Source organism: Chiloscyllium punctatum, chromosome 22, assembly GCF_047496795.1.
Source record: "Chiloscyllium punctatum isolate Juve2018m chromosome 22, sChiPun1.3, whole genome shotgun sequence".
In the NCBI taxonomy this organism is placed as follows: domain Eukaryota; kingdom Metazoa; phylum Chordata; class Chondrichthyes; order Orectolobiformes; family Hemiscylliidae; genus Chiloscyllium; species Chiloscyllium punctatum.
Window position 1 is genome coordinate 41,399,162 of NC_092760.1, and position 25,044 is coordinate 41,424,205.

A 25,044-nucleotide genomic window follows, 5' to 3' on the forward strand; every position below is an offset into this window, starting at 1 on the left:
ATGCAATTTTGATCTCCCTCCTACAGGAAGGATGTGGTGAAACTTGAAACAGTCCAGAAAAGTTTTGTAAGGATGTTGCCAGGGTTGGAGGGCTTGAAGTATATGGAGAAGCTGAATAGACAAGGGCTATTGTCCCTGGAGCATTGGAGGTTGAGGAGTGACCTTATCCAGGTTTATAAAGTCATGAGGGGCATGGATAGGATAATAGACAAGGTCTTTCCCCCAGGGTGGGGAATCCAAAACTAGAGGGCATGGGTTTAAGATAAGAGAGGAAAGATTTAAAAGGGATCTAAGTGGCAACTGTTTCACACAGAGGGTGGTGTGTGTATGGAATGAGATGCCCGAGGAAGTGGTGGAGGCTGGTACAACTACAGCATTTGATTAGATTCCCTACAGTGTGGAACAGGCCCTTCAGCCCAACAAGTCACACCAACTCTTCAAAGAGTAACTTATCCAGACCATTCCCCTACATTTTACCCCTGATTAATGCACCTAACACAATAGGCAATTCAGCATGGCCAATTTACCTGAGCTGCACATCTTTGGACTATGGGAGGAAACCAGAGCACTGGGAAGAAACCCACGCAGACACGAAGAGAATGTGCAAATTCCACAGAGACAGTCACCCGAGGCAGGAATTGAATCTGGGTCCCTGGTGCTGTGAGGCAGCAGTGCTAACCACTGAGCCACTGTGCTGCCAAAAAGCATCAGGATGGATATATGAAGAGAATGGGTTTAGAGGGATATGGGCCAAGTGCTGGAAAATGGTACTAGATTTATTTAGGATATATGGTCAGCATAGATGAAGGGTCTGTTACCATTCTATGCATCTCTTTGACTCTAATTTCATGCCCATCAGGTGCCTACATTGCTTCCTCTTTCACCATGAAGTTACTTTGGTAAATGCAGATGGAAAATAGTAAATTAGTCTTTCAAGTTGTCTCCAGCCATTGTGTATAAGTTCCTTTTATAATCCCTAATTGGTTTCACGCTTCCTTTTACCACCTAATTGTATTGTTTGAATGCTAATAGGAGACCCAAGACTCTTGTCACATTGCTGTTGAGGCAGCTTGCTGTGTGCACTCTGACTGTCATATTTTCTGTTACAATAGTGACATCACTTCAAACAAGTACTTAATTGCCTGTAAGATCATGTAATGTGTTAAATCAATGCAATTACTTCTTTTCATATTTTCTGCTCCATTGGTACTTACCAAAATGGCAGGACTGATGAATGTGGTGAGCTTAATGCATTAAAGATTATAGTCACTGGATTTAGGAAGAATGAGAGGATATCATTTAGAAACTGAAACCTCCGTCAGGGCAGGACTTGTACAGTTTATGGTAGGGCCCTGGGAGTGTTGATGAACAGAGAGGTACATGTGCGTATGCACATTTCCTTGAAAGTGAAGAAAGCGCTTGGTATACTTGCCTTTATTGATCAGAACATTGAATATAGGAGTTGGGACATCATGTTGTGGATGTACAGGACATTGATTTGGCCACTTTTAGAATATTGCGTGCAATTCTGGTCGCCCTCCTATAGGAAGGATGTTGTTAAACTTGAGGGTGCAGAAACAATTTATAAGGATGTCGCCAGGATTGGAAGAGAGTTATAGGAAGAAGCTGAACAGGCTAGGGTTTTTATCCCTGGACCATCAAAGGCTGAGGGAGTCTTTATAGAGGTTTGAAAAATCATGAGGGGCATGGATAGGGTAAAGAGCCAGGTTCTTTTCCGCGGTGTGGGGGAGTCCAGAACTAGAGGGTGTAGATTTAAGATGAGAGGGGAAAGATATAAAAAGGACCTGAGGGGTAACTTTTTCATACAGTGGGTGGTGCAAGTGTGGAAAGAGGAAGGGTTTGGAGGGATACGGGCCAAGTGCTGGAAAATGGGACAGGTCAGACTGTGGGATATCTGCTCGATGCAGATGAGTTGGACCAAAGTGTCTGTTTCCGTGCTGTATGATGTTATGATGGGACAGTGTAGATGCAGGAGACATGTTCCTGATTTGGATGATCAGCCATGACCATAATAGATAGCAGAGCAGGATGAATGGCTGCATGGCCTAAGTCCTGCTCCTATTTTCTGTGTTTCTGTGTTGACCTGTGGTTTGATATCTCCAGGCCTGAGGCATCGTTAAGGTTCGACATTATCACTGCTCCTCGAATTGCAAGATAACTCTTTACAAGTCCCTATTCTCAGAATATTCATTTCATACCTGCTTTACCAGTTAGCCTTTGAGAATGAAGTAGGTATATTTTTATGCATGACTTTTCCTGAAGGTTGAACACTGAGTGAGTCAGTGCTGTTCTTTCCTTGAGCTGCAGTAAATGGCCAAAAGGAATGTTGCTGGCAGACAGGCAATTCCAGGTTCCAAACAGGAAGAGAAAGAATCTTACTAAAATAGAACAATCTCATTCATATCATCCAAAGAGTTCCTAATTGTTACACATGTCAGATTATATATTATCCTTTTTGTGGCACACTTTAGCCATTTGTTAATGTGATTGGTTGCTGGAGAATTAAATGGAACTTAGACAAAAAGTAGTTGTTTGATGAAACCAGTCTCTGTTAGTCTTTATTCCCATATCAGCAGTAATCTGAATCACATGTACCTCCCTCCCCAACTGACTCCCAGATTTCTTTATGTCTTTTTACCCACCCATGTAATGTATTCTTTGTGATGGTTAGATTTTGCTGTCTCTGCTGTCTGGGAGAGCTCCACAGTGTGAGCCCGGCTGTGGTGGTGGGGGGTAGCAACTCCTGGAGCAGGAATCTGGCTGTGGTGGGTGGGGTGGGAATGGGGAGATAGTGGGGAGGGTGAGTCCTGGAACGGGAGGCTGGCTGCAGTGGCGGGGAGGTGGGGAGGGGGGGGAGGTGGGGGGAGGTGGGGGGTGAATGCCAGGAGGCGAGTCGTGGCCTGGAGGCCTCAAGGGGAAATGAGGCCCTTGTGGATTGGCAGTGAGGCCTAGTGTTTTGAAGTCTGGTGTGGTCTGGAGCTCAGTGCTGGCATGGGCTTGTGAAAAGGAATGCAATTTGGGTTTTTTAAATAAAAATCTCTGTATTCCTATGCTGGACTTTTATTCATTATTTTTTCAATTCTGGAACAATACTTGAGTATTTGTACCTCAGTATTCTGTACCTACCATAGGGCCATATGTGGCGACATTGCAAAAGTTTCACTGCACTCATTCGACTCCACATGACAATAAAGCCAATTCTATTCTATTCTTTTCTTTACTGTTCTGAAGTCAGCTTCTGTTTCTGGAGTCTGCACGTGTGCAGTTAAATGTGAAAATGCAAAGCTACATTGGTAATTCTATACTTCTCCAAAGGATGATACTTTGAGTCAACAAAGGACTGCCCCACATCTAAACAGTTTACTGGAATAAGTTGGAAGCCAACATAAAGATAGCTGTTGCTTTGCAATGTTATTGTAAAGTTATTGCTTTGCAATGTTATTGGTCATGCTGTCTGTGAACTTGGTTTACCTGCTGATACTCACTTGGTAGTCCATGATCTCTCCCTCGCTGGACGTTCAGTGCTGCCAGATCCAATGCTAAGGATTCCTTGGGCTGAAACAACTTTTCTGTCAGCTCTTCTGGCATCATCTGTGTTTGTGTTTGAAGCTTGGCAGAGTTCAGTATAATTCCTCGAATGATAGGGTCAATACCTCCTGCAGTTTAATGCAACACCCTCAATTAGAGTACCAGACATTGAGAATGGCACTGAAATAGACACTTGTTTAGAGTACCAGACAATGTGGCAGATACTTGAACAGCCCCTGAGCTAGACCACATAGCAATGGCAGTGACAGACTCTGGGTTAGAGCACTGCATAATGAGAGTGACACTGAAACAGCTCCTTGTGCTACAACAATGGACAATGGGGGTGACAGTGAAACAGCCCCTGTGTTAGCGCACTGGACAATGGGGATGACAGTGATACAGCTCCAGTGTTAGAACACTGGACAATGGGGGGTGACAGTGAAATAGCCCCTGTGTTTGAACACTGGACAATGGGGGTGATAGTGAAACAGTTCTTGTGTTAGAACACTGGATAATGGGGGGCGACAGTGAAACAACCCCTATATTAGAGCACTGGACAATGCTGGTGACAGTGAAACAGTTCTTGTGTTAGAACACTGGACAATGGCAGTGACAGTGAAACAACCCCTATATTAGAGCACTGGACAATGGCAGTGACAGTGAAACAGTCCTTGTGTTAGAACACTAGACAATGTCGGTGACAGTGAAACAGTCTCTGCGTTAGAGCACTGGACAATGGTAATGACAGTGAAACAGTCCCTGTGTAAGAACACTGGACAATAGCAGTGATAGTGAAAAAGTCCCTGCGTTAGAACACTGGACAATGGCGGTGACAATGAAACAGTCCCTGCGTTAGAGAACTGGAGAATGGCAGTGACAGTGAAATAGTCCCTGCGTTAGAGCACTGGACAAAAGGGTGACACTGAAACAGACACTGTGTTAGAGGATTGAACAATGAGGGTGACACTGAAACAGAGTGTGGGGGTGAATTTTCCCTTTGTTCCCCTTCCAGATCACAGGTGGTAGCAGATTAGCCTCCAATTGTAAACAACATCTGTCCACACTGCTGGGAAGATAAGCCGACAACTGTCATGGCTGTTTGCCAACCAGTGGCAGGAGGGGAGATGATCTGGCACCTGTGGCCTTTCTTACCTTGTCAATTTTCTACCTTTCTTCAGAAGTACCTCCATAGCAAGGTGTCCTCTTACTGCATTTGGACTTTCCAGTTCAGGTGCTGGGAAAACATATTCCCTACATCCTCACCTCTTGGTCAAATTGTATTTGGTGACTGGTACTGATATGAGGCAGCGAGTGGATTTGGAATATCATCCAACATCGGGATTCCTTCCCAAAAGAAAATTCTAACCCAATAAGTTTGCATACAGGATGAGAAGAGGATTGCATTGGCTGACTAACACTCTCTGGTCAGATTTACAGACGAACATGATGGTTTGAGTAAAGAATTACAAATCTCTGGAACCAAATAGTAGGTATGTGATAAACCCAACATTAATGGATTTTGCTCCTGATACTATACATGTTAAAATGTGTAACTTTTAGTTCTTACCTTCTTCAATAATTCTCCAGGGAGAGAAGAATGACTTGTGCAGAGAGATGCTGGGGTAGACTGGGCTCTCTCTGTAATTTTCATCTAGTCGAAACACTGTTGGGTGGATGGTAACATGAGCAAAACGAAATGCTGCTGTGGCAAATACATTAGAAATCCGAGGGTCAACTGTTTCATCGTAACCCTTATAAGGAGGCAGCTGCTGCTTTGTGGCATCTGGCCCGAGTATTTTAGGTATATATTCCTTCCAGTTTATAACCTGTCGGAACGGGAAGGGAAGCTCCAGTTACATTTCCTTCTCCTCAGCCCATTGACCAGCATAAATCTTAGATGCTGAAAGCAAAATGGCATCTCAACACTGTTAGTATATAGATTTGAAATTCAGTAATGATCAGTCTTGCCCTGTGTCTCCATTAATAATGACTTCCATCTCTCTGTATGTACTTCAATTTTTGTCTTCACCTTTTTTTTATTTGCCTTGTCACAATCTCTGTTCTTGCTGACCATTTTTAATTAGTTTATGAGGTGAGTGTTGCTGGTTAGGCCAGTATTTGTTGATCACCCCTAATTGCCCAGGCAGCAGTTAAAAAGCAGCCATAGTACTGAGGGGCTGGTGTCACATGGAGACCAGACCAGGTAAAGATGGCAGGTTTCCTTCTCTAAAGGACATTTTTAACTTGAATTGATACACAGACAGGGACACATGGCTTATGGTGACATAATGTAATATTGTTAAAACAGAATTATTGGATAACAGAAACGTTATTATGGATTGGGCAATCAGTGACACCCCGACTGAATTATAATTGTTCAAACAACATATATAGTTCTACTTTACAGATCGAGTGATCGGTGATCCTATGAAAATTTGCTCTAAAAGTATCAGTGCAGTGGCATGGAGGGGCTTTACAAAGGTAACCCACCCAGCCTTTCTATAGATGATCAGAAAGATCCATATAAAGACCTGGAAGATTCTCAAAGGCCAGCTCAAAGTACGAATTGACTTGAGGATTAGTGGGCTTCAATTTAGGCAATATAGTTAGCAACCTCAAGAGTTTATTGACCAGCTTATTGGAAGATGCTTCGGCATAGGGTATGAGTGCGATTCTTCCAAAGAAGAACTCTGAGAGGCTCACTGAGTTAGTCATTTAGTTGTCTGCATTAATTCAATCTTGAGAAAGGATCTTTAGGCAAGAAAATTAATTAATAAACAATATTAATACACTATTTGAGGATAGATGCAAGTATGAGGCCAAAGAGGGAGGCCAACAAAATTAAATGCTTTAGGTGCAGCCAGCATCATTACTGTGGATACTAAACTAACAAAATCTGTAACAGATGCAGTTTGCTACATGTACCTGAAGACTGTCCAGCTTTTCTTGATATCTATAAGAAAGTGGTGTCAAGGCATATTAGGCGTTTATTTCTCACTCCTGATGAAGGGTTTTTGCCTGAAATATGTCAATTTTCCTGATCCTCAGATGCTGCCTGACTGCTGTGCTTTTCCAACACCACTCTAATCTAGACTCTGATCTCCAGCATCTGCAGTCCTCACTTTCGCCGATATATTATAAGTCAGGTTCCAAAAGCCAAGACAATTCCCAGCAAGTAATCAGTAACCAATAATATGGAACAATGCCACAACACTGGCATCAAGGAAATTGCTCTTTCATCCTCTGTCAGTTGTTTCTGGAAAAAAAATTCATACTCCTAACTTTTCCTGGTGACATGTCACAGAAACCGGGTCAGTAGGCTGTTGGGTTATTAATTGTATGACTTCAGTGGGAATCTGTTAATCCTGAGTTAATTCTTAATTTGAGCTGGTCGTCAAGGATGTTTTTAATCTTTTATTTTACAAGGTATACCAATGCAGACATATCAGATTCAGAGACTGCCAAGGAAATGGCAAATGTCAGAAGATGGTATAAGGTGATCAGAAACTTTTATTACCATTGATATCCAAAGGTAGGATAACACACTCACTAAAAGCTAAAATTAAGATGGAAACCAATATGTCGCCACTATGCATCCTGAAAGATGTGCCATTGAGTTCCATTGCTGAGGTACAACATTTGAAAGGCCATCTCACACCTTAACAAATCAGCAATTCTGTGCATTGGCAGAATCACACTGCAGTGCCAATATACAATCTTGCCTTCATGTCCTGAAATCTTCTACCTGGTAGATACCTATGCAGTAGTAGGGCTACATATGAGCACAGCTTTCTGTGGTGGCCTGAAAGTATAAAAGAAATACCTAAAAAGATTTGTTTATTTTGGGCATACAAAGGTGAACTTGGTATATCACAAGTATTGATCCACATGAAGGCTAGCATGTGGTGGTGGGATAAATCAGGATATCCCATGTGAGGCACAACAAATAGTCATACAATACAACTTTGAACCAACTTGTCCATGCTGACTAGGTTCCTAATCTGAACTAGCCCCATTTGCCTTCATTTGGCCCATATCCCTCTAAACCTTTCCTATTCATGTCCAAATATCTTTTCGATATCACTGCGACCACTTCCTCTGGGAGTTCGTTCAACCCAGCAATGGAGGGGGTGGGTGTGGGGTGTTGGGGGGGGGGGTGCGTACATCCACACAATGTTCCATCTAAACCTTGAACTAAATTGGCAACAAACATATTCCCAATTTATGGAGAAGATTACATCTTTTTGACAGATTACTTCTTTAACTTTCCCAATGTTTGACAACTTAGCAATAATGAGCATGACTGTTGCTGACGTGTTGAATGCTATTTCAGCATATTCACTGGCCTAGATCAGTATGTGTCTGGCAAAGGACCACAATATACCGGCATACCATTTCCAGTAATGTAATAAGTGGGGAGTGACCCATATCGTGTCATCACCCCACTATCCACATTCAAATGATATATACTTTTAAACAAATAGTCATTAATTGTTGAGCAACAAAACAAGACTTTCACATTATATTGCTGAGTTTTCATGCAGCCTCAATTGTGAAAGAATTACTAGTGCAGGCACAAACTAGACTTGGAAGGCAAGTATGAGCAACCTTATCCAGCAACTACTTGTCCAAACATTCTATGAGAGAGGACATTCTTCTTCAAAGAAAGAAGAGAATGAAAGAGATACACAATGAGTAAGCAGGTGGAGATCTACTAGAAATGCACACCAGACAGAGAATATAAGTTATAAATACAAATATAACTTGCATATGTGCAAATGTTTCTGAAAATATGCCACCAATCCAGATAAAACAAAATGATTATTGATCATGAATCTGCAGTGAAGAAAACCAGCTCAGACTAATAAACTGCAGACCACTCATACACAAAAGAGAGGAAAATACTCCAATGACTATGATTGTTCAGTGGCTGAGCAAGACAAAGCAAAAACGAAAAGCAAGACAGCTGAATTCTCGGACAACTGCAACAGAGAACATTGCATACCTCCCCAGATGGATATCCTGGGTATTAGGATGAATTGTCAGACTGCCAAATTGTTACACTTAAGTTTGAAATATTAGTCTTTTAAACTATATTTTGCCTGTTTGAATAATTAGAATATCAGACAATGAGGGTGACATTGAAACAAACCGTGGGTTAGGGTACCAGACATTGAGGATTACACAGAAACTGACCCTGGGTTAGAGTACTGGACAATGATGGAATGAAATAGTGACTAAGGATGTATTTACTGATCTTGACCACTCGTATGAGATCATTACAAATTTCACTTCATATCCAGTTCATGGCAGAAATTGACTGTCTTGTCACTGCCTTGTCAGTATCTTCTTCCAGTAGGGAAGAAGTTCCCTCTCCTCCATTGCATTTCTTGCGCCATGGTGCCCAGCACATACATTAGAGAACCTTGTCACATCCTTTGGTCGGTTCCACCATTTTACAAGTTTCCAACTGCCCAATAATTTGCACCACTTCCAGCATTGTTATGCTCTCAATACACCTTGCCTTTCAGAGGTGGTAGCTGTTAAGTGTGCTTTCACAAAATTGCACAGAGCTGAAGATGAGATAGAGTATTCAGCTTATCATCATTAATCTATCGTTAAAAAGGGAGCTCCTTAGAATAATGACAATAGAAACGTGGTTTTTAATGATGACAAAAATCAATACAGGCAAGCTCTGGAATCTGAAAGGCAGGTTGATTCACTTGTACTAATTTACAGTGTACACTCCTACTTTTCATTCATGGGTCCAGATATTACTAGCAAGGCCAGCAGTTATTGACGGCCTTTCATTATCCTTGAGAAGGTGGCAATGAGCTATGTTTTGAATCCACTTTGGTCTTTGTGATGAATTGCTACAGTGCACATAGGAAGGGAGTTCTAGGATTTTGACCCCTGTGATATTTACAAAGTCAGGATGATGTGTGGTTGAGAGGGGTACTTGCAGGTATTGATACTCCCATTTATCTGTGCCCTAGTTATTCCCGATGGTTGAGGTTGTGGGTTTGGAAAGTACTTTTGCAGAAGCCTTAGCAAATTGCTGTTGTGCAGTTGTAGATGTTACATACTGCTTCCACTGTATGCTATTGGTGGAGGGAATGAATATTTAAGGTAGTCAATGGATCAGAAGAAATGCTTTGTCCAGAATGGTGTTAATTGATTGATGTGATTATTGTCATTTGTACCAAAGTACAGTGAAAAGGTTTGTTTACGAGCAGTACAGGCAGTTCATAGTAAGCAGAAACGTACAGAAGAAAAGATTTAGAATGAAGAGTACAGGTAACATTGCACAGGGCATGCAAAAGAGATCAGCGTTAGGGTCAGCATTATTTGTTGGAGAGGCATTCATCCAGGCTGGTGGAGAGTATTCCATCACACTGCAGACTTGTGCCTGGTGAATGAATAATCACAAATATTTAAAGAAAATACTTGGTAGTTGTTGAGTAAAACATTTTGCAACACATCACAGGAAAGCAAGTTTGTGCACAAAAGGTCTTAGCCTCTTTATAGAGCTATACTTGAAGGAGGAGGTATTTGTAGAATCCTTTCTTTTACCTATAGTATGTTGTTATCATCACCCTGTGGCTTCTTAATTTTGAATATTTCTTGTGATAAAATTCATACCATTGTGGTTTTCATGTGAAAATTGTCTGGGAAAATCTTAGTCTAAGGAACATGGGATGAGAATTTCCTATGAGCTGCTTTTCTTGTCATAGCTTCATTTGGATGTGCACTGCAAATCCCGTCCAGACTCCGAGAAAAGAGCCAAACTCTCTTTATTGTGTATGTATTGTTCCCTGCAAAACCACAGATTGTTGGCAATTGTGCTTCAGATGCAGGATGTCATGACAGATGTTGTGTAAATGGAATTGCCATTACTTTGTAACAACTAATGTCTAGTTTTGCAGGAAGAATAAAAAAAAATGTTTTATTAATGATGAAAGTTTTTTGGAAAGTGCTGAGATGCAGAGGCATCTGGATGACCGTATACATGAATCCCAAAAGATTTGTATGAAACACAGCACGTAGTTCAAAAGCTAAGAGAATTTTATCCTTTACTGGGAGAGGAATTGAATACTGAAGTAGAAAGGTTACATTTTAGGATTACAGGGCATTGGTGAGACCACAGCTGGAGTACTGTGCACACTATTGGTCATTTTACTAAGAAAAAGGTGGAAATGTGATGGAAGCAGCTCAGAGAAGGTTGACAAATTAATACCTGGTATGAGTGTGTTATCTTATGAGGAAAAGTTGGATAGGTTAGGCTCTACTTGAGTTTAGGAGATTAACAGGCAACTTGATTGAGACATGTAAAATCCTATGTAGTCTTGAGAAGTTAGTTGTGGAGAGGTTGCCTCCTCTTATGGGAGAATCTAGACTAAAGGTGATTGTTTAAGAACCAGGAGAGACATGTTTAAAACAACACTAGGCATTTTTCTCATTTCAAACTGATATAAATCTTTAGAAGTTTTTTCTTGAAAAGTTGATGGAAGCAGGGTCCTTTAAATATTTTAAGGCAGAGGTCGGTAGATCCTTGTTCAGGAAAAAGCTAAATATTTAACAGGGTAGGTGGGAATGCAGATTTGAGGTTACAGTCAGATCTGCTATGAATCAGTTGAATGGTGGAGCAGGCTTGAGGAGCTGAAAGGCCTACTCTTGCTCTTTGTTCATATGCTTAATAACTGGGTCATTGAACTCCATTTATAAACACAAACTGTGGCAAGTTAATTTAAAAAACACAGACTTGACATGATTATTATCTACAAATATATTTGTTTTGTCATTGAACAAAATGTCTTCACTAAGGCATCTATCATGCATTTCTTAAAGCCTGGATAAAATGCAGTTTAGATGTAAGCATTGAAGAAAATCACACAGCCACAATCTCCTAACACAGTGCTTTGCCTAAAAGGATCTGAATGCAGACGTAAAGAAATTGCTTGGAATATACAGAGGTCCCTATCTTGCCAATAGTAATTCTCTTCATTACCTGATGGTATGCTCCAATTATTTTCCGTGCTTCCTGGTACACAATCTCTCCACTCCAGTGTGGATTTAGTTGGTGCAATTCTGAGGCTATTCGATTGTGCTCTCTTAAGAAGATTGTGTGCAGTACCTGCATCCCTAAATGTTCATTTGCTCGGGAATCTCCTGCAAGACAAATTCTCAAATTCTCAGGTTTTGGACAAACTGGCCAGTCTTGCTGTAATGTTTCTATTTTATTGGTACAGAAACTGGCCATAATGGTTACTGCAATAACCTTTGTTTCTCTTGTCTTGGTACCAGTGCCTCAAATGGAAAGTGTTCATTTTCTGAGCAATAAAGTTCACACGTTTTAATGTTTCACATTAACTTTATAGTTATAAATTCTGGGGCCTTTTTCAAATCTATAAACTAACTCTGCTGTTAATGAATGCAAGGTAACTAATTTCTCACAGTTGGTTGTTAGTTTATAAAGAACTGGTCTCAACTCCAGTATGTACTGGTCTGACCTGAGAGAACTGTTTGTCTCTTCCATTGTCTTTTCTGAAAGGTAATGGTATCACAGAGGTCAGCTACTATTTTGCATACTGTTTGCATGTTAATCTTCTCTTCCTGTTTCCTGGAATATGGGGGATTTGTTTAGCCATAAAGGACTCAATTGATTAGATTTCCTACAGTATGGAAACAGGCCATTTGGCCCAATAAATGCACACTGACCCTCCAAAGAGTAAACCAGCCAGACCCATTTACATCTGACTAATGCAGCTAATACTATGGGCAATTGAGCATGGCCAATCCAGCTGACCTGCACATCTTTGTGATTGTGGAAGGAAACTGGAGCACCCGGAGGAAACCCATGCAGAAGCAGGGAGAATGTGCAAACTCCACACAGACAGTTGCCCGAGGCTGGAATCGGACCTGGATTCCTGGTGCTGTGAGGCTGCAGTACTAACCACTGAGCCACCATGCTACCCTCATCTTAATTCCAAAAGTCTCTCCCCAGTCTGAGCAACTACCATTTTAGCTGGGAATGGTGTTAAGGGTAATTGGGCAGGACATATTTCACATCTCAGTGGTATGCATCTGCTTTCAAATAGGGGCAATTTTCATTCTTGGAATTTCCAAAACATGCCATGTGGGCTTTTGGCATTTGAGAAAAGAATCTGAGCAAAGGTAAAGTTCTCTTCTTTTGGGAATGTCAGTTGCCTCTTTGGGAGAGATCAGTATCCTTTGCAACTGTTAAAAGAAAACGTGAACATACATATTAAATGGATAATTTCTGCAGATTAATTACATTTTCAAGTAATTCAAGTTCTTCAAACTCTATAATATTTTGAAAAGGGGAACTATCCAATCTGCAGTTGAAAAGAAATGTGCTTGCCAATTTCACCATTTAGTGACATGAGGATTAATGTTACTGGACCCAACCCACAGTCTATCATTATCACAACAAGTTCAGTTTGATGGTTATGAAGAGATTAGCAATATTTGATGTGGGACAATGAACGCAAATTCTATGTTTGGTAACTACTTGAAGGTATTTTATACTTATTGAATGGGCTTTATTAATGAATGTGTTTCCATTAAAATATAATTACTTCTATAATAGATACGAAAACATTATTTTAATTTATCTCACTATGGGTTCCTGAGGCCAGCTGTTGGTGGATATGGCATGGAAGAATTAAGTGCAAATGGTGGTGGGTGGGATTATGGCTTGCTAAGTATTGGGACACAGATCATGAAGAGTCATGGGGTGGGGATATGTGTGTGTCCGTGCACGTGCACATGGGTGTGAATGTGTGAGAATTGGTGTTAGATCAACTGATTTGTTTTACAACTGAAATAAAGTCTAATTCAATCTTGGACTTGTGGCTACTCCTATATTCTTTCTGGTGGCGATATGCCCAACTCCAGTTGATCCTTCCATCTGGAACAAAAATCCTCTCCGAACACTTCTGCCTGAATTGAGTCTGAGGAGTCTGGAATTTTTATTACTGTACAATCCCAATTCAGAAGAGAAAGTGCGGCCTTGGCCCATGGCAGATTTTTCACTGTGAACATTCGCTTAGAGTTACAGGCAACTGCAGACCTGTCTTAATCTGACATCCACACATGATCCCAGCGGAGATCACTGATCAGGCACAGGATTGATTTTTGTTTCCCCCTTCCCTTCAAGCACTAAGGCCAAACAGAGCACTTCAACAGATAATCCAATTTTGACCAAATAACTTCGTACAGATTAAGTCATGGATTAGAGTGTTCTAAGCTTTAAGGGTGAATTTCACACATTACTTTTATCTACCAAGTTATTGCAGAAATTCAGTGCACTGGATTAATTACTTAGTTACTGGACTAAATGGCTTTCAGGCTCTTGGGTTAAGTGGAAAATCCTGCTAAAGCTTTAACAAGCCATTCTTCAAAATAATGTGCACAAGATAATGATAAAATAGGGTTTTTGAGTAGATGCCAGCAGTAAAGAACCTAAGAGCACCTTGAGATAAATGCAGCAGAAGGACAGTATTAGGTGAAATAATTGCTTGCTGGATACCATCATTAGTGAGGGACTCAGAGACCACGAGAAAGGGATGCTTTCCGTACATTGATCTGTGACCATCCAGGGAGACACTGCAAATGGCTGAAATAAAAGTCTATAGGTTACAAAGGTACTGCTTAATTATTAAACAATGGGAAGTAAAGGATAGAACCAGTTAACAATGTGTGGTACAGTGTAGGGGGGTTCTCCTGTGTTCAGGAGATAGCATTTTGGCATCAGTTAGCCATATTGTTATTGAGCAAAATCCTTTGGTCCAGACTTAGAGGTTGGGATTTTATCTATTAGCCTCTATAGCCAGAAAACAAACTGGTTGTGATGATAGTACTTAAAGAAAGGAAAGAAATAGGAGATGCAACTTTGACATTTTTTTGCTTAATCTAAATGCAATGTTTGCCAAATGTAGAAAGATCCATCCAATTAGCAGCAATAGTGTAATGTGCATTGAAATATATTTAAAGATTGAAGGCACCAAGTCAGCAATGCATTCAAAATGAGGAATTATCACTTCTTGGACAAGACATCTGGCAAGTCTAAAATGCATGGGATGACTTGGGTCCAAGTTCAAAGGCCTTTCTTTACTTTCAGCCCCTTTCTCTTTCACAGTATAATGATAAATTTGTGGCATTTACACCTTTGATATTGTTTTACCTGCCAGAAAACAAGGAACATTTGACCTTTTTGTGTTGAGAGATTGGTCTCTGGTCAGTTCACAGGGATTTTGAAGTGTCTTGCTCATGAAGGGCAGATAGGCCAGGCCTTTGTCAGAGTATTCCTGGTTCACGGCTAGGTATCCGAGATCATTGGTAAGATTCCTCAGTTTCCGTGCCAGGGAGTCTGTGCTCCCGTAAACCATGCTGGCATCCACAAAGGAAGTGATACTGTTCATTTGTTCCCTGGGATGGAGCTGTCCGGAGAAGACACCAGACTTGCCACTCCCACATGCTGGAGCTGAACGGAAGAAGGGCATGCATTTCTCACTTTCACAGGCACGTGGATCACCATCAGGGATCTGTGAAACAACAAGATTTTATCATTGGAAAATGGATAGGATTTGAAATGTTACGTCTGGTATGTATCAGTGATGTAGAACAGAGACTTGCCTGTATTGGGAAGCATGGGCCTCTGTTGTCACATGATGATGAGCAGTCACTGCTATCAAAAAAGGAAGAAGAACTGGCAGTTTGTGGTGTCAGGTCCATATCATGGTCAATCCACTGTCCCCACTCCACCAGTATGTGAGCATACCTGCTGTCCAGAGAAATATTCTCATTGCCAGTATACAGGATTGCAGTAGACACTGTCCTGGCCTGGAAATAACCAATGCAATGGTGAAGCTCAGAAAACTGTCTCATTACTGTTACAGCTTGACTAACTGTATATAACTACCTTGTCTCAGTGTGCCCCACTACATACCAGTGGCAAGGGGAACCTGTTATATACTTTGCTTTTGACCCATCCTTTCGGAAGTGAGAATCCATCATCGTACTCTGGCAGTAACCATCGAGTATACGGGACATTAGCTGCTCCCCACCAGGAATGCTGTCTATAGTTAGAGAAAGTACAACAAATCATAATTTATTATTGGTGAGCAGACATTTGAAGGATTCCAAAAGGGGTTAGACAAGGTAGTAATGTTGACTCTAATCAATCTCTACGTGTGAAGTAAATTGTAGTACGTCTATTGATGGGACAAATGTATACCTGCTACTAAGAGATTTTGTGAAATCTTAATTTGCTGGAAGTAAGGCTATAACATTAATGACATCTAAGCAACTGATAAAGTCAGTAAGACAATTTCTAATTGAACATGTATCCGGCCAGATCTCCAGAGTGTGGGTCAGATTCTACAAGATTCCACTGGCAGTAAGCACATGCCAAAACCCGAGTGAACAGAGTGGCATAGCTCATATACTGTGTGCTATGTACTGTGGTGAAGATAGTGGTTCGTATACAGGAGACTGTTCTGCTGGGCAGCATCTCAAAGGATCACCATCCATCGATGTAGAGGCTGTCCCAGATTTACAAAGAGCTATCCACCTGAAAGTTATTCCTTGTTCAAATAATAGGGTCACTATGTATCACTTCTCCTCTCTGTAAATTTGCTTACATGTTGGTAGACCAATCCATGGGTATGGTCTCCTTTTGAGGAGACAAACTAATTCATTCATTGCATTTCCCGTTCCATTCACACTTTATACCCTGTCAGCTCTTGTTTTTTTTAAATAACCCTTCAATTGCATCTTTGTGAAGAAAATAAGAAATAAGACAGATTGCATCTTATTATTATATTCTCATCTTCAAGATGTCCCAAAGCATTTCTTAAAAAGTAGTAATACAGCCAAAAGTTAGCTGCACATCTAAGTTCTATAGACGAACCCTGAAATGTCACCGCTGAAAGGTCTCAAGGAAGCTTCAGAGAGAAATGCACTACAAACCAAACTGTAGTCTCCTGTGTGTATCTCAGGCTGTGAACACGATGGTAGAAAAGATGACAGGCTGGGAAGGAGTCAAGTTTGTATTTGCTCCTCTTCAAAAATACACAAAGACAGAAGTTAAAAGGGAGTTTCAACCATGATCTGTTTGTGCTCGTGAGCTGAGGCACCGATGTACTACCTTGGGTTCAAGTGCTAGTGTGCAGTGAAAATCACAGTCAAGGAGCTTTCTACAAGTCACCCCTGTATTGCAGGTAAGGGATTTCCTCATTTTGGAATGCTGGAAACCGGTCAGCAAGCCAGTTCAAAAGACAACTGGACAAGGCAATTTCAAATGACCTGAAAAGCCAGGACTCTAGAAATCCATGTTCAACTATCAGCTGTGTTCCACCATGTACTGTTAGAAATAACCCAAAGGCTGATTTATGTATCTTTTTAACTTTTATCTTTTTTAGATTCACTTTTCATTTCCAACTAATTATTTGGCTAACTCAGAAAGCTGAGATAAATTGGCTCCTTTTAAAACCTAACTTGATTGGGTAAGGGAGAAGATATCCATAAGTGAAGGGATCCATATTAATTAACCTTGCTGTGGCCAGCCAAGGAAGTGGGTGAATAAAGAAAGGGAATCAGCTCATCTCCCCTATTCCAGGAGTTTAACAATTTGATGTATACCATTTGGATATGTTATAACTTGGGGAACATCACCTGTGGATTGTTCATAATATTTCTCAGTTAATTAATTATTTCAAAAGTTTTATGCAAATTTGTCAGTCAATTTGTACATAGGGAGGTGTGGAAACTACAGTGAGAAGGATGACCAATGAATTTACTTTGGTGGTAGTGGTTAGGGAATGAATGGATACTGTGAGAAGCCCTCACTCTTGGAGAAATGTCTATGGTAGTTTTGTTTTATAATGTTGACAGAGAGAGCCTCAGTTTAACATCTCACCAGCAAGGTGAATCCTCTGAGAATACATTGCTCCTTTTGCAAACTGTTGACCACCGCACAAGACTACTTGCCTGAAATCTGGCTTTGGAATCAATTAGTTTGAATTGCTTTCCTTGAATTAAATCAGGCAAGGAGTCCAGACAATAGTAGTGCCATGGAGCCATACAAATGTACATATCGAAATGGAAACAGACCGTTCAGTCTAACTCGTCCATGCTAACCAGATATCTTAAATTAACTTAGTCCCATTTGCCGGCACTTCACCCATATCCCTCTAAACCCTTCCTATTTGGATGCCTTTTAAATGTTGTAATTGTACCAGCCTCCACCATTACCTCTGGCAGCTCATTCCATACACTCTTTTGCGTGAAAATGGTGCCCCTTCTGTCCTTTTTTAAATCTTTTCCGTCTCACTGCTCTCTAGTTCTGGACTCCCCAGTCCAGGAAAAGACTTTGCCTATTTACCCTATCCATACCCCTTATGATTTTATAAACCTCTATAAGGTCACCGCCTGCCTCCGATGCTCCAGGGAAAACTGCTCCAGTGTATTTAGCTTCTCTTTGTAGTTCAAACTCTTCAACCTTGGCAACATGCTTGTAAATCTTTTCTGAAACCTTTCAAGTTTCATAACATCCTTCCTATAGCAGGGAGACCAGAACTGCACACAGTATTCCAAAAGTGGCCTAACAAATGTCCTGTATAGCACAACATGACTTCCCAACACCTTTATTCAATGCTGTGACCACTAAAGCAAAGCATACCAAATGCCTTCTTCACTATCCTATTTACCTGTGACTCCACTTTTAAGGAGCTATGAACCTGCATTCCAAGGTCTCTTTGTTCAGCAACACTCCTCAGGACCTTACCATTAAGTGTATAAATCCTGCCCTGATTTGCCTTTCCAAAATGCAGCACCTCACATTTACCTAAATTAAACTCCATCTGCCACTCCTCAGCCAATTGGCCCATTGGATCAATATCCTGTTATAGTCTGAGGTAACCTTCTTCGCTATCTACTACACCTCCAATTTTGGTGTTATCTGTGTACTTACTAACTATACCCCCTATGTTCACATCCAAATCATTGCCATATAAATGACAAAAAGCAATATTTCCCTTTGAAATTATACAATTTCTTATCTCCTTACTGGCTCTTTGAATCTAAGCTTGGTTTCACCTCAACAATACATCTTCAACTGTCCTGTTCCCTTCAAACCTGCTGGTATTCTTGTGCCATTGACTTTCAGCTAAGATCATCAACTTAAGAAGAAGCAACCAAGATTGATGGACTGTCCTAGCAACAGATAGATCTGATTAAATCACCAACACACTTATTCCAGTGGGTACAATACCTGTTATTGCAGATGCCAGTTATGGTTCGATATTTGTTCAGTAGACAGGAATTGGAGCAAGTCACCGACCGCAACTGGCTGGTACAACCAGTTGCCTCAGCCAGCACCTGAAGATCGAGCTTGCTGAGCAGATCTGCAAGGGGAATAAACACTCTCTCATCAGAGACAGCAAGGTCTGATTTCAGTCAGGGAAACAGCAAGATATTTGAAGTCTTTTCCTCTGTTAATTGCAACCCTTCTCCTCATTTGCCCCGAAGGCATTGACTCCTATTCAAAATCTCACTCCTTGTCTGAGTGATCATTCTTTTCATATGGATCGAGACAGGAGATTTGGGAAACTTATCCGCTAGTAAGGGCATCAGAGCTGACCTCCATTCCTGCACTAATCTGATGTCCACATGTTCATTTTCTAGTAGAGCTTCAGGAGTTGTGAATCTGTCTTCTTTCTTCCATTTTAGGGTCACAGGGATTTGGACATTGCACCCCAAATGCAGTGCCACAGGTAACTGGTATTGAAAGGGGGTTGGGCCAATGTTGTTTCACCAGTGCATCTGCTATCCACTGAGATATTAAAATAATTGATCTGGAATTGTGCTATAAGTCAAAGGTCGGGAGTAAACAATGAACATGTCAAGTAAGACTTTTATTTGGACTGATACTCCTCCATTTTGCCAGCGTGGCAAGGAGAGAAGGAGGAGTGAAGCGAGGGATGCTGGGAAGGTAAGGGCTTAATTTATATTTGGGCAGTGGCCCCCCTCCTCTAACTGGAAGAAAAAGACCCTGTAAGGTAAGGCTTTTATTTCTTCATTTATTTAAGTGCATTGTTTGATTTTAGTTAGTTCATATAAAGCTAAGCTTACAATGGCAGGGGACCTCAGACCCGTGGCATATGACTCTTGCTTGATGTGGGAGCTTAGGAACATGTCTGATGTTCCTGACTTTTACACTTGCAAGAAGTGTGTCCAGCTGCAGCTGTTGTTTGACTGCATGACAGCTCTGGAGCTGCGAATGGACTTACTGTGGCGCATCCATGATGCTGAGGAGATCGTGGATAGAACGTTTAGTGAACTGGTCACACCGCAGGTTAGGATTGCTGAGGGAGACAGTGAATGGGTGACCAAAAGACAGAAAAAGAGTAGGAAGGCAATGCAAGTGTCCCCTGCGGTCATCTTCCTCTAAACAGGTATACCGTTTTGGATACTGTTGGGGGATATGGCTCACCGGGAGAGGGCAGCAGTTGTCAAGATCGTGGCACTGTGGCGGCCACTGATGTTCAGAAGGGCAGGAAAAAGATTTGTAGGGCCATAGTCATAGGTGATTCTATTGTGAGGAGAGTAAATAGGTGGTTCTGTGGCCAAAAACGGGACTCCTGGATAGTATGTTGCCTCCCAGGTGCTCGGGTCAGGGATGTCACTGATCGGCTGCAGAGCATTCTAAAAGGGGAGGGTGAACAGCCAGTTGTCTTGGTGCATATAGGCACCAAAAATACAAGTAGAAAGCGAGTTGTGGGCGGCACGGTGGCACAGTGGTTAGCACTGATGCCTCACAGCGCCAGAGACCTGGCTTCATTTCCCACCTCAGGTGACTGACTGTGTGGAGTTTGCACATTCTCCCCGTGTCTGCATGGGTTTCCTCCGGGTGCTCCAGTTTCCTCCCACAGTCCAAAGATGTGCAGGTCAGGTGAATTGGCCATGCTAAATTGCCTGTAGTGTTAGGTAAGGGGTAAATGTAGGGGTATGGGTGGGTTACGCTTCGGCGGGTGCGGTGTGGACTTGTTGGGGCGAAGGGCCTGTTTCCACACTGTAAGTAATCTAATCTAATCTAAAATGAGGTCCTGAAAGAAGAATTCAGGGAGCTAGGAGAGAAGTTAAAGAAGAGGACCTCAAAGGTAGTGATCTCTGAATCACTACCAGTGCCACGTGCTAGCCAGCGTAGAAATGAAAAAATAGGCAGGATGAACATGTGGCTTGAGAGATGGTGTAGGAGTGAGGGGTTCAGATTTGTTGGACATTGGGACCGGTTCTGAGGAAGGAGGGACTATTATAAAAGGGACGGTCTACATCTGAACCAGACCGGAACCAATGTCCTTGTGGGAGTTTTTGCTACTGCTGTTGGGGAGGTTTTAAACTAATGTGGCAGAAGACTGGGAACCAGAAGAGAAAACAAATAGGCAGCCAGGTGGAGACTTGAGACTGTAAGAATCTTCTATCTCTAATTTCAAGATTCATCATCTTTCTCTCATGTGTGACTAGTCTGGATCACGTTGGCATAAGTAGGGAAGATGTGTTGGGTATGCTAGAGGTTATTAAGGTGGACAAATCCCCAGGACCAGATGGGATCTATCCCAGGTTGCTGAGGGAGGCGAGAGAGGAAATATCTTTGTGGCATCCTTAAATACAGGTGAGGCGCTGGAGGACTGGAAGGTTGCTCATGTTGTTCCCCTGTACAAGAAGGGTAGTAGGAATATTCCGGGTAACTACAGACAGTGAGCCTGACATCGGTGGTGGGGAAGTTGCTGGAGAGGGTACTGAGAGATAGGATCTATTTATATTTGGAAAGGAATGAGCTTATTGGTGATGGGCAACATGGTTTTGTGCAGGGGAGATCATACCTTACCAACTTGATAGAGTTCTTCAAGGAAGTGACCAAGTTGTTAGATGAAGGAAGGGCTGTTGATGTCATAGACGTGGACTTTAGTCAGGCATTTGATAAGGTTCCCCATTGTAGACTAATGGAGAAAGTGAAGTCACATGGTGTGCAGGGTGTTCTAGCTAGGTGGATAAAGAACTGGTTGAGCAACAGGAGACAGAGAGTAGTAGTTGAAGGGAGTTTCTCGAAGTGGAGAAAGGTGACCAGTGGTGTTCCACAGGGGTCAGTATTGGGGCCACTGTTGTTTGTAATATACATAAATGATCTAGAAGGGGGCACTGTTGGTATGATCAGCAAGTTTGCAGATGACACAAAGATTGGTGGAGTAGCAGAAAGCATAAGGGACTATCAGAGAATACAGGAGGATATAGATAGACTGGAGAGTTGGGCGGAAAAGTGGCAGGTAGCTTTCAGTCCAGACAAATGTGAGGTGATGCATTTAGGCAAGTCTAATTCTGGAGCGAATTATACAATGAACAGAAGAGCCTTGGGAAAAGTTGATGGGCAGAGAGATCTGGGAGCGCAGATCCATTGTACCCCGAAGGTTGCTGCACAGGTGGATCAAGTGGGCAAGAAGGCATATAGTATGCTTGCCTTCATTGGACGGGGTATTGAATCTAAGAGCTGGCAAGTCATGTTAAAATTGTACAAGACATTGGTTCGGCTGCATTTAGAATACTGTGTACAGTTCGGGGCGCCACATAACCAAAAGGATGTGGACGCTTTGGAGAGGGTGAAGAGAAGGTTTACGAGGATGTTGCCTGGTATGGAAGGTGTTAGCTATGAAGAAAGGTTGAGTAGGTTAGATTTATTTTCACTAGAAAAGAGAAGATGGGGGGGGGATCTGATTTGAGGTTTACAAAATCATGAAGGGTATAGACAGGGTGGATAGAGACAAGCTTTTTCCCAGGGTGAAGGATTCAATAACGAGAGGACAGACTTTCAAGGTGAGAGGTGGAAAGTTTAAGGGGAATACATGTGGCAAGTATTTCACACAGGTGTTGGTGGGCGTCTGGAACGCGTTGCCAGCAGAGATGGTTGAGGCAGGCGTCTGGATAGATGCATGAGTAGGTGGGGAGCAGAGAGATACAAATGCTTAGGAATTGACTGACAGGTTTAGACAGTACATTTGGATCGGCTCAGGCTTGGAGGGCCAAAGGGCCTGTCCCTGGGCTGTAAATTTTCTTTGTTCTTTGATCTTTTCCGCTCTAACAATAAGCAGTTTCGCAGGTCCGACAGCTAATGCTTCGCTGGGCAAAGACAGCCAGATGAATGTCTGATTAAAACTGGGGTTTAGGGTTCTGTCTGAATCTACTATGTTGCTGTTTTCACAAGAAAAGAGACAAATCTACTTCCCAAAACATCGGTAAAAATCTTGCTGTTCCATGTACTATAAACGAAGGTCAGTTATGTAGTTATATTAAAGCTATGATTCTAATGCTTAAACAGTGGATTTGATGATCTTTGTGTCGCTAAAAATGCAGTGCCAAGGAAAATATCTGATCTTTAAAAGCATAATATTAATGAATACAGATTTTTAATTTGGTCAAGAAACAAAAATCATTGAATGTTTCTTTAAGAGATTAAATGGATTAGTAACCGAGTTGATTCTTTCAGCAGCTGGACAGAACAAACCCCTCCAAAACCATGACAATGTTCCCACGTGGGGACAATCTCCTGCAAGTTCCCCTCCAAGGCACAGGCATCCTGACTTAGAGCCTTCATCATCACTGGGACAAAATCCTAAAGTTCTTTCTTTACAGTACTCTACGTAGAATACCAACATTGAAATAATCTGTCATATAAAGTAATTGTTCCAAAGGTGTTGATGTTCATGTTACATTTGCTTCATCTGTAGAAGTAAAGGAATATCCTTATAGTCCCATGTTTTCATCAGAGATAACTGCTAGTGGTTTACCCCGAGAGTCACCACAACCCAGGAAAGGGGAAAGGTTGAGAAAGTAGGACATTCATGCTAACCTCAGCTGATATTTGAATTGAATACACACTGTAGGCATCATTATGCATTGCAAGCCAGTATCCAGGCGACTGAGCTAATCAATCACCAATTTACTATTCCATCCAATCAAGTGATGGTCACACACAGTCTGTGAATGGAGACAGGTTATTCTGCTTTAGGTTTTGAAGGGAACTGTATCTATAACAGCTCCCTAAATTCCTAATAATTATGCCTCACTAAATGTAATTGCACTTATTGATATCTTGCATGATAATTCCTTACATGAATATATAATGGGTTAACTAGGAGGAAAGAAATCTTGTGTGGAGGTACTGCATGAGGTAACTATTCTGAAGAAGTTACTGTTCTTATAACATTGACTCCAATATTCTATTATGTCACACCACACTGTGAGCGTGAAGACGAGGAGTTCTATTCCAGCTTCTGGAGTGAGCAGATTTGTCTGTACCAGCTCCCTCAGGTCTGAGTAGTTTTGGCCAAATGTACCTGTAATTATTGCTATCATGCAATAAATGACTTGGTATCTAAGAACTGTAAAATCATGTGACATGATGTTAACTCATTGACTGTGCTTTTCTCGACTAAGTGGACCATGGTTATATAAACATGTAAGAGTCTTTAAATAAGATATCATTCTAGTTGATCAAGCAAAACACAATATTGCAAATAGAGGCCTAATCAAGGTCTTATATAAAGAAAGTAAACTTGATTTATGCTTCGTACCTTTCCAGCAATAGCTCCTACTTTTCTATAATAAAATCAAGAACTGTGGATACTGGTGATTTAAACAAAACCAGAAAGTGCTGGAGAAACTCAGCAGGTCTGGCAGCACCTGTAGAGAGAAAACCAGAATTAATGTTTTCAGTCCAGTAACCCTTCGTCGGAATGGCTCCTAGTTTTCAATTTGCTTTCATGATAACCTTATAACATTGGCATATACTTTTAAGGACTCATTCATGATAACATCTAGGTGTCCTTGCTGCCTAAAAGATTTTAGTATTGAAACCTGAGATGAAGCCACTCCTTTAACAAGATTATGATGTCCTTGGCTTTTTTCTCAGAGAGGTCATAAGTGACACGTACTCTGAAAGTCTGGGGTTAAAGGAATTTAGGGCCAATTTGATTATAGCTAACAGATACTGCCTCAGACAGAAAGCTTTCAAGTTAAAATACACAGTTGTACAATGAAAGGGGAGTGGCCAGTTCTCCCAGGTGAGCTTTTCTCTGGTTTGGTTTGGGTTTTAACAGAAGTGTGGAGAAAGCTTCTGGACTCAAAGAAGCAGGTCCATGCTGGTCTCTCTTTGATGTCTCTCCTGTAAGACCCTGTGTTTGATTTTACCTTTTGTGCCAAGGGGTGTTCATGAAATTGTTGCAAGTATTTGGAACAGCATCATCAAGTTAGGATGACCTGTTGGATTTTTGGATAGATTAAGCTATTCAGTATTCTGTTCTCTGTTGTTTGTGTTACAAGCGGTAATCTTGTAAATAAACTGTTTTGTTTACAACTAAGCTGCAACATTCCTGGAATATCCACGTTACACCTGCTTAAAACAACTAACAATGTTAGGGT

At 41.5% G+C, this 25,044-nt stretch overlaps 1 protein-coding gene across 1 annotated transcript in view; it reads right to left on the bottom strand.

Moving 5' to 3' along the window:
- epx (eosinophil peroxidase) overlaps positions 1 to 25,044 on the bottom strand; it is a 66,762-nt gene that overhangs the window by 19,548 nt on the left and 22,170 nt on the right. The window contains exons 5-11 of the mRNA XM_072592141.1: positions 18,845 to 18,977; positions 15,521 to 15,650; positions 15,208 to 15,414; positions 14,756 to 15,116; positions 11,558 to 11,718; positions 5,117 to 5,375; positions 3,507 to 3,677 (exon numbers count right to left, since the gene is read on the bottom strand). Coding sequence (XP_072448242.1) covers positions 3,507 to 3,677; positions 5,117 to 5,375; positions 11,558 to 11,718; positions 14,756 to 15,116; positions 15,208 to 15,414; positions 15,521 to 15,650; positions 18,845 to 18,977 — 1,422 coding nt within the window. The remainder of the gene's footprint in view (positions 1 to 3,506; positions 3,678 to 5,116; positions 5,376 to 11,557; positions 11,719 to 14,755; positions 15,117 to 15,207; positions 15,415 to 15,520; positions 15,651 to 18,844; positions 18,978 to 25,044) is intronic.